At 47.4% G+C, this 10,372-nt stretch overlaps 1 protein-coding gene across 1 annotated transcript; it reads right to left on the bottom strand.

Annotated features, from left to right (window-relative positions):
• Nucleotides 1-718: 718 nt before the first annotated feature.
• On the bottom strand, nucleotides 719-9,793 carry tap1 (transporter 1, ATP-binding cassette, sub-family B (MDR/TAP)). The gene is made up of 13 exons (XM_084442742.1): nucleotides 9,626-9,793; nucleotides 8,839-9,174; nucleotides 8,346-8,538; nucleotides 7,054-7,168; nucleotides 5,507-5,637; nucleotides 5,135-5,340; nucleotides 4,711-4,908; nucleotides 4,273-4,401; nucleotides 4,000-4,185; nucleotides 3,591-3,764; nucleotides 2,974-3,133; nucleotides 2,150-2,286; nucleotides 719-1,151 (listed from the first exon to the last, which is right to left on the bottom strand). The coding sequence occupies exons 2-13, from the start codon at nucleotides 9,163-9,165 to the stop codon at nucleotides 915-917; spliced, it is 2,193 nt and encodes a 730-aa protein (XP_084298868.1). The 5' UTR covers nucleotides 9,166-9,174; nucleotides 9,626-9,793; the 3' UTR covers nucleotides 719-914.
• Nucleotides 9,794-10,372: the final 579 nt, after the last annotated feature.

The raw sequence follows: 10,372 nt of genomic DNA, 5'->3' as shown, positions 1-10,372 counted from the left end.
AAGGAAGGTTATCAATTACACACACTGGTGGCTCAATGAAGGTTATATCAATAACACTAATCACTAACACTCGTGGCTCAATGAAGGTTATCAATAACACACTGGTGGATCAGGGAGGTTATCAATAACACACTGGTGGATCAGGGAAGTTATCAATAACACTCACACTGGGCCCAGGAAAGTTGTGTCAACCAAAAACTGAAAGTAAAAGTAGTAGCGGGAACTGTGGGACTTTCCAAAGCAATGCAGAACAGTTAAATAAGTTATGTAACATTTGTGTTGGTCGCCAACAACCACCTCTACCTCCACGCAGACACTCACCCAGCAACGCCTGCTTCCTGAGGAGATTACCAAGGAAGTTCGGCATTCGTGGCCCCAAAAACAAACCTTTACAGATGCACCATTGAGAGCATCCTGACTGGCTAAGTCACAGCTTGGTTTGGTAGCTGCTCTGCCCTGACGCCCTTCAGAACATACTGACTAACAATCACCCTGTTAGCTTGTGTGAGGGGGTCACCCGGGCACACCTCCAGGAGCCACGTCACCGTTAAAGATGATGACAAAATATCCACCACAGACATCCACATCCACTTCTGAAATAGGCTGCTCGATTAAATCAGTCACACAGTACTGTACATAGAAATGAGGAAATTACAACTATGCAACTAACAAAGCATTTAATAACAAAATATTTAAAATGTAAATACATTTTGGGGAATTTATGAATGCAAAAATACAACTGCTGTACTTTTTAAGTATTAAAACAACTAGTGAAGCCATGGCCAATGAGCGGATACAGAGCAACAGAACGACAGTACTAGAGGTGCGGTTGAAGAAGGTGACTGTGCCAGAAGAGTAGGCTTGTAGACTTGTGTGAGACGGCGTGTCTGTTGGACTGACGTTGGGGTCTATCTTTATTCCTCACACAGAGCGTGTCCCCCCTCCTCCCTGCGCTGGAAGCCGGTCTCCTGCCTCCTGACCAGCTCAGCGTAGAAGCCGTCCGCCCCCATCAGCTGGTCGTGGGTCCCCTCCTCGTGCACCTCTCCCTCCTTGAGGACCACGATGTGGTCGGCCTGCTTCAGCGAGCTGGTCTTGTGGGCGATCAGAAGCACGGTGAGGCGCTCGGCCTGGTTCAGCAGAGCCTGGTGGACCTGCGCGTTCACACACAAACATCAGGACTGTCACGCTCCAGGTGGAGAAAACTTTATTTGTCAAAATGTTTCAGTTTCAGTAAGTAATGTGCAAGTTCCTTTAAGCTACTGTATGCACCCAAGTATAGATGTATATAAATTATATAAATATATATATATATTAATAAATAATAACCAGGGCTGGCTCCTGTGTAGATGAATACTGTAATAACCATAGTTGGCTCCTGTGTAGATGAATCCTGTATTAATAACCATAGTTGGCTCCTGTGTAGATGAATCCTGTATGGTTGGCTCCTGTGTAGATTAATCCTGTATTAATAACCATTGTTGGCTCCTGTGTAGACGAATCCTGTATTAATAACCATGGTTGGCTCATGTATATGATAGGGACGGGCGGACGAGGCCTTATGAATCTTTGGGGCTTCTTCCTGATTGTGTCGGGAAAAGAGCAGAAGCTCCGATGCATTGAAAACGGAGAGCACAGTGACACCTGGTGGTTTGCAGAAATCATAGCAGCCATTGCAACTGTAGCCTAGTAGACTACTGCACACTACGTATGTTCATTGTGATCTTGCTGTTTGTGAAGTGCTGCAATTAATATATAATGTTATGTGAATATGCACACTTGGTGCCTCCATCATTGCAGAATCGCTTCCAAACAGATGTGCCACGCTGTCAGAGGTTGCGCCAAACTTTCAAAGCTTTGAAAGCTTTTCCGGTACATCAATGACGTTTGAAGCAGCACAAAGCTTCAGACGTCATCAATCACGTGGTCATCGTTTTTCGACACAAGCTCCGGCACATGGTTTGGGCGCAGTGCGCTTCACATTGAGGACCGAAGCCCCGAAGCTTCGGTGTCGTATGTCCCATCACTAGTATATGAATCCTGTATTAATAACCAGGGCTGTCTGATGTATAGATGAATCCTGTATTAATAACCAGGGCTGGCTGATGTATCGATGAATCCTGTATAAATGACCATGGCTGTCTCCTCCTACCAGGTGTTCGTTCTCTGCGTCCAGGTTGCTGGTGGCGTCGTCCAGGACCAGGACCCGCGGCGGTCGGATCAGAGCTCTGGCGATGGCGATGCGCTGCTTCTGCCCGCCGGACACCTGACCGCCCTTCTCCCCCGCGTCTGAGAGAACCACCACATGCACACTGAACCACACCCTGAACCACACCCACATTGAACCACACCCACACTGAACCACAACCTGAACTACACCCACACTGAACCACAACCTGAACCACACCCACACTGAACCACACCCTGAACCACACCCACACTAAACCACACCCTGAATCACACCCACACTGAACCACAACCTGAACCACACCCACACTGAACTACAACCTGAACCACACACACACTAAACCACAACCTGAACCACACCCACACTAAACCACAACCTGAACCACACACACACTAAACCACAACCTGAACCACACCCACAGTGAACCACAACCTGAACCACACCCACACTGAACCACAACCTGAACCACACCCACACTGAACCACAACCTGAACCAAACCCACACTAAACCACAACCTGAACCACACCCACAGTGAAACACAACCTGAACCACACCCACACTGAACCACAACCTGAACCACGCCCACACTGAACCACAACCTGAACCACACCCACACTGAACCACAATCTGAACCACACCCACACTGAACCACACCCACACTGAACCACAACAACATTGAACCACCACAACACTGAACCACACCAACGCTGCTGCTGCTGTTAGGGGGGCTGGCCAGCACAAAACGGACATTTGGAGGAGAGACCAGACGGGAGGTTTTTATAATTACCTGTGTCGTAGCCGTTGGGCAGGTCAGTGATGAACTTGTGGGCGTTGGCCAGCCGGGCAGCGCGGAGCATCTCCTCGTCGGAGGCGTCCTCACAGCCATATTTGATGTTCTCTCTGACGGAGCGAGCGAACAGCACCGGCTCCTGACTCACCACCCGGATCTGAGACCAGAGGAGGCGAGGAGAGGAGAGGAGAGGAGAGGAGAGGAGAGGAGAGGAGAGGAGAGGAGAGGAGAGGAGAGGAGAGGAGAGGAGAGGGGAGAGGAGAGGAGAGGAGAGGAGAGGAGAGGAGAGGAGAGGAGAGGAGAGGAGAGGAGAGGAGAGGAGAGGAGAGGAGAGGAGAGGAGAGGAGAGGAGAGGAGAGGAGAGGAGAGGAGAGGAGGATGTTAAATGGTGGATGTTAAAGCTCGGCCCGTTCTCAGACAAGAACACACTGATCAGTTAGCTCAGGCGCTAACGGCAGACGTGGTAAGTATAAACGTTAACAGCAGATAGACTTACGTAGCATGACTCAGTATATCTATCGCTCACTTGGTGAGCAAGCTGGGGCACGTTTCAATGTTTGGCTTGGATATTGAGCTTAGAGTTGCAAGGGCGGTTTAGTGGTGTTGACAGTGACCTTGTCATGTAGGTACTGGTCCTGGTAGCTGGTCAGTGGCTCTTCGTCTAGGAGGATGACCCCTTCCTGGGGCTGGTAGAACCTCTCCAGCAGGCTGACACAGCTGCTCTTCCCTGACCCCGACAGGCCCACCAGCGCCGTGACCTGGCCCGGCTTCAGGTCCAGAGACACACCCTGGAAGAGAGAGAGAGAGAGAGATGGACATTTAGCTCAGGGAGAAATTCTAGAAATAAGATATAGATAAGATGCTATTAGCACTAATAAGCAAGCACACATACTTATAATTACCATTATAAGCACTAATAAGCACACATAATTATAACTACTATTGTAAGCACTAATAAGCAGACCAAATTATAACTACTATTATAAGCACACATCATGCATAGCTGCTGTTAAACAAACATACCTTGAGTGCCGGTGTTTTTCGGTTAGGATAGGCAAACGTGACGTTCCTGAACTGCACATGTCCGGTCAGAGATTGGGGAGCCAGTGAACCATCAGGAGGAACCTGAGGCCGTCGGTCCAGGTACTCAAATATCTCCTCTGAGGACCCCACTGCTCTCTTCACGTGTGGGTACAGGGTCATCAGCGTCTGGAGGACAGGCAGGCATCAAGGTTAACCTGAGGGTTCTACTGTACGTCCATGGAGAGAACATTATCCAACTCTGAATATCCGTACCTCCACAGCAGAGGAGAACTGGACCTCGTACAGAACGAAGGACACCAGAGCCCCGCTGCTGACCCCCCCTCCGGTCACAAGGGTCCCGCCGTAGTACAGGATAATGACCTTCAGGAACAGGCTGAACATCTGAGACACACACACACAAACACACACACACGAGACGCGTGGGATCAGCACACACACGCGCACATACAGTACACACACACATACACACGCGCGCGCACACACACAACACACACGCGCTCGCAAATACAAACGCGCACACACACACACGCGCGCACACACACGTGCACATACACACACACAAACACATACGCACACACACATTTGGTGTAAAATAAATAACCCTGACTTCTGAAATGCCAAATGTCCCCCTAGGGGGATCAATGCAGTATCTCTCTATCTGCCCCTGTGGAATCAGCCTGAGAGACTCACACTGTTGGTCCAGAGGGAGGCCGCGTAGGCAGCGGCTTCCTGTGTGTCCAGGGCGAACGTGTCCTCCAGGCTCTTCCTGTACCTCTCCGTCTCGCCCTCCTCGTTGGCAAAGCTCCTGACCGTCTTCATGGAGGAGAAGGTCTCCGTCGCAATGTGATTGGCCGCAGCAAGCGACGCTTGAACTTTTTTGGCGAGTGTCTGGAGGAAAAAACAAGATGCACACTGAGGTTCTGATCCAGACGAGATAAGAATTCCTTAAGAGTTCTGTCTGATCCTGATCCAGACGAGATAAAAACTCCTTAAGAGTTCTGTCTGATCCTGATCCAGACGAGATAAGACCTCCTGATAGAGTTCACTTTTTCAGTTGAGTTATCTTAGTTTGAGGAATGCATGTTTTCTCCTGGACGCGTGTGAGTCTGCGTACCTGGTGGAACTTCCCAGAGATCTTTGGGATGACTAGGATGATGGGCAGCCCCATGGCCGTGAAGAGGGACAGCTTCCAGGAACAGCTGACCATGAATCCGAACAGGAAGACGATGCGCGCAAAATACCACATGAGCAGACTGAGCTTGTCGCTCAGAGACTCACTGGTGGTGTTGGTGTCGGTGGTGATGCGCGACACGATCACCCCTACAGCAGGGGAGAGGAAACTGCTGTGACACCTCAGAACGCAACGCTAGAACATTCCCACCCTCACGATCTCTCTGATCATCCTACATCAACTCAACTTTGATCCTCCTGCAAACTAAACTGAGTTTTTAATTAACACAAAAAGAGCATGCATGTTATGACTGACCAGTCTGAGTGCTGTCGAAGAAAGCGATGTCCTGCTTCAGAACGGACTGGAAGACCAGGCGCTGGACAGAGGAGTGGATCAGGCTCATGGTGACGTTGTAGATGAGGTCACACACAAACTCACACACAGCGCTGGAACACAGAGACACTCTTATTACTGGATTGTTACAGAATTCACTGTGTTAAAGGACAGGTTCGGAAATTAGCATTATATGCCATATTATGAGATTATTTATGATCATATACAACGGCCGATATCAACGTTTCATCAAATGGTGCACTCTCGAGATATAGCCCGTCGCCGCTAACACACTCAATGGATCCATAGGTGCATAGACAAAATCCCTCAAGAACACCATAAACTCTTGTTTTCAAAGACAGGAAACTCACCGAGTGGTCACTGGTGTCCATTGAAGTTCTGACAAAAAAACTGCCACAAAGTCTGCTCTCCAAACGAGAGTTCACACATTGAGTGTGTTAGCGGCGACGGGCTATATCTCGAGAGTGCACCGTTTGACAAAACTTTGATATCGGCCGTTGTATATGATCGTAAATAACCTTATAACATGGCTTATAATGCTGAATTCAAACCTGTCCTTTAATGAGGAGAAATGAGGCTTGTTCTGGCTAAACTGGACCAGAACATTAACATTCTGGAGCTTTTGCTGTACCAGCTCTGTTTCCCAATCAGCGTCCTGTGTGCATGGTCATGTAGACTAGTGGTTCCCAAACCTTCTTGTCTTAGGTTTCCCTGGAGCAGTTTGGCCACTAGTCCCCCTCACTCATGCTCCTTCATTTGGTCTACTACTAGGCTATAATACCGTGGCTGCAGGGAGAATGAGAACGTTGATGACAGAATAGGGTTTTTATTACAGAGCCACAAGTAGTGACACAGCGGAAGATGCCTCCAGGGCTTTGACTGACACACTCGTCACTTTCCTCACTTAGTCTTACTTGACTTTAGTTCCCCCAGTTTCCGATTGAAAGAGTTTTAGCGGGACTAGTGTTTGGTGCTCCGATGGCGCCGTAGACAGGCTGGCTTCTCTGAAATATGAGTCAGGAGTTCACTAAGTAAACACTGTGGCTGTGGTGGATCAGACATTCATCCACACTAAATATATTTCACTAAACTGCTGTTCTGTGGGCTTGGCCTCTTTTTTCCTTTTCTCACTGGGTGTCCCTGAAACTGAATTCAACTGGACATTTGAGCCATTTAACCCGGTTTGCTAGCTAGTTGCTTTAAACAGGTTTAACCAGGTTTGCTAGCTAGTTGCTTTAACCAGGTTTGCTAGCTAGTTGCTTTAGCTAGGTTTGCTAGCTAGTTGCTTTAACCAGGTTTAACCAGATTTGCTAGCTAGTTGTTTTGTGAGTTTGTGAGCGCAGTTTTGAGTCCAGTTTTGTGTAACAGTTGACACCTGCCAGGATGGGGTCATGAAAGAATTACTGTACGTATCAAGTAAGTATACTGTACAAGCATTACTTGTATTACTATTATACTGTACAAGCATTACTTGTATTACTATGAAGGTGTTCCAGAGGAAGCTTTACCTGGCGATGGTGATGATGGACATGACGGTGATGGCGTGAGAGAAGGCTTCAGGCTCATCCTCATTCATGATCCAGTCAGTCATCTTCCCCGTGTAGTGGGGGATAGCCATCTCACCTGAACACAAACATCAACACTTTCATCTCACCTGAACACACACATCAACACTTTCATCTCACCTGAACACAAACATCAACACTTTCATCTCACCTGAACACACACATCAACACTTTCATCTCATCTGAACTCACACATTAACACTTTCATCTCACCTGAACACAAACATCAACACTTTCATCTCACCTGAACACACACATCAACACTTTAATCTCATCTGAACTCACACATCAACACTTTCATCTCACCTGAACACAAACATCAACACTTTCATCTCACCTGAACACAAACATCAACACTTTCATCTCATCTGAACACACACATCAACACTTTAATCTCACCTGAACTCACACATCAACACTTTCGTCTCACCTGAACACAAACATCAACACTTTCATCTCGGCTGTTTTACTTCAACTGGTGTGTGTATTGATGTGTTAGTTGTATTGTTGTATTGATGTGTTAGTTGTATTGTTGTATAGCCTGTGTATTCTGTACTGTTCTTACACAGAGCTCATCTGCATTCTGAATGACTCCCTGTTTAAACAAGCTATGAATCCTTCTGAATGACTCCCTGTTTTAACAGGCTATGAATCCTTCTGAATGACTCCCTGTTTTAACGGGCTATGAATCCTTCTGAATGACTCCCCGTTTAAACGAGCTATGAATCCTTCTGAATGACTCCCCGTTTAAACGAGCTATGCATCCTTCTGAATGACTCCCCGTTTAAACGAGCTATGAATCCTTCTGAATGACTCCCCGTTTAAACGAGCTATGAATCCTTCTGAATGACTCCCTGTTTAAACGAGCTATGAATCCTTCTGAATGACTCCCTGTTTAAACGAGCTATGAATCCTTCTGAATGACTCCCCGTTTAAACGAGCTATGAATCCTTCTGAATGACTCCCCGTTTAAACAAGCTATGAATACGTCTGAATGACTCCCTGTTTAAACGAGCTTTGAATACGTCTGAATGACTCCCTGTTTAAACGAGCTATGAATCCTTCTGAATGACTCTTAAACAAGCTATGAATACTCTACTAATCATTTCGTAGAGAAAGTTTAAGGCCTACTAAAAACTATAAATGTTGTTTCATGTGATGAGTTGGGGTCAAAACCCTCAAACAGGAAATTCAAACAAGGTTCTGGGCCGTGGAAGACTGGCGAGGCTTATTACCGAGAGAAGAGGCGACCACCAGGAGGAGAACTGCTGAGAACCAGGCCCAGAAGGGCTTCATGAAGCCCATCAGCCTGGTCAGGGAGGCCCCTCTCTGCACCCCCGGCTGGTCAGGGCGCCCGCGGCGTAGGAGGGGGGCGTAGCGCGTCCAGTACAGCCAGGCCACCACGCCCACAACGTAGCTCTGGAAGAGCTGCACAGCCACAGCGCTCAGTCTCACTGGCCTGCCTCGTTCATCCAGAACATTCTCTGTGTTTGTGTTCATGCTCAGTTTACTGCTGGGCAATAGCAAAGATTAGATCTCACAGCTTGTAGACATTCAGCTGTGTGATGCAAAGACCACACAATATTAGAAAAAAAAAACTAAAACATGAGCTCTGGAAACATCTTTTGAGTTCTGGAGTTGTGTTGTGTGTATATTTATGGTTGAATTAAATTAAATACGGTTGCAAACAGCATTAGAATGAGACACAATAACAAACATCTCACTCACCCCCTGCCAAGAGTGCCACCCCCACAGCAGGTCCACGGTGGACTGACCGCATGCCCAGAGAAGGGTGATGTAGACGGGGTAGAGGGAGAAGAGGACGCCCATGCTGTGGAGCCCCTCTGAGCTGGTCATCCAGGGGAGGGCCCCGTTGGGATAGGTGGTGGTGAGGAGGACGAACAGGCCGGCTCGGAGGAGGCCTCCGCCCCACAGGGCGAGGAAGGCGTGGGGCAGGAGGAGGGAGGACAGCTGGGCCACGCCCACCATCCGGACCGCACACGCGTCCACGCACAGGAACAGCAGGGGGGAGAGCAGGCCCATCCTCTGCATCATAGACAGGCTCTAAAACAGGGGACCAGAGTGGATGACACTGGCCCCACGTTGTCACACGTGATACAAGTAGCGCTCATCACAATCTGGGGCTGTAGTTGCTGTAGCTGCATTTAAACCCAGTTCTGAATACTTTTTTACTCGTACCCATGATATGATAATGATAACTCAGTTCAATTCAAACCTTTAGCCAGGGGAAACCCAATGAGACCAGTGTCTCATTCACAGAGAAGGAAAATGAAAGTAAGTAATAGCAAACGTCAACCGTTAAAATTGACGCTATAACTTTACTTTAATTTTCACATGAGGTGAAATACTGTAGTGCAGATTGTGGTGATTTCATATAAACAAGACTTTATTTTTCTAGTTAAATTATATTAATCATTTAATCCAACGTTAGGTGGCAATACATGATAAATAGCCTGAGGGTTTTCAAGACATAATAATTCACGTTGTAACTTACTGTAGCCTACTTTTGTATTTGCGAGCGCAGTTTCGGTGCTGTTCTCAGTTCAAGATCGCTCCCAATACACGATCCTACCGGCGTCTTTTCAAACCATTCAAAGAGCTTTTAATCTGGGTTAGGTGTAGCCTAGGAGTGTGGATCGGTCCACGTTCGGACTGTACACTATGAAAGCGCTAGGCTGTAGTCTGTGTAGGACCTAGCACTAACCGAAAGTAAGAAAGATCATTGTGGGAAGTCCCACCCATAGACATTATAAAGAACTAGACTGGCCATTGTGCTGTAGAATTCCAATGGACTCACGTCCGACGTGGCAGCCATCTTGTGCAGGGCATCCCACTATGTGACGTCAATGATCCCACAGATTCACTGTGTATATTTGAAATGGTAGACGTTAGATCATCTGGGAGAAAGTCCCTGTAAATTGTGCATAAGTGGCATTTCCTATCACTGGGATTAGCTGGAATGCTTGTATATTTATATTGTGACAAAAAATGTTTTTTATTGTGACTTGCCAAGAGATTATAGATGCAGCCCCCCCCCTCCCCTGCCAGTATACTGTTAAGGTCTACTCTGTATCTGGTGTATTCTCCAGGGTTCCCACTCATTTTTACCAATAAAAATTACTACTTTCCCATGATTTTTCCATAACGTCTTGATGACCATGGGAACCCTGATTCTCACTAGCATCAGTATCAACTAGAAAAACCACGTAGCGGCTAAATGCCTCCGCCCAACATTGCAAGT

This window comes from Borostomias antarcticus, assembly GCF_949987555.1.
Source record: "Borostomias antarcticus genome assembly, chromosome: 8".
Lineage (NCBI taxonomy): Eukaryota > Metazoa > Chordata > Actinopteri > Stomiiformes > Stomiidae > Borostomias > Borostomias antarcticus.
The sequence above is the reverse complement of the archived record's forward strand: the minus strand, read 5'-3'. Positions and strand labels throughout refer to the sequence as shown.

Bases quoted from the DNA above. Each gene is read 5' to 3' on its own strand.
- tap1 (XM_084442742.1), bottom strand. From the start codon at position 9,165: ATGATGCAGAGGATGGGCCTGCTCTCCCCCCTGCTGTTCCTGTGCGTG. The intron at 7,169-8,345 runs GTAATAAGCCTC...GTTTGTGTTCAG, and splicing joins GGTGGTCGCCTCTTCTCTCG to GTGAGATGGCTATCCCCCAC. The intron at 4,186-4,272 runs GTACGGATATTC...CCTGTCCTCCAG, and splicing joins AGTTCTCCTCTGCTGTGGAG to ACGCTGATGACCCTGTACCC.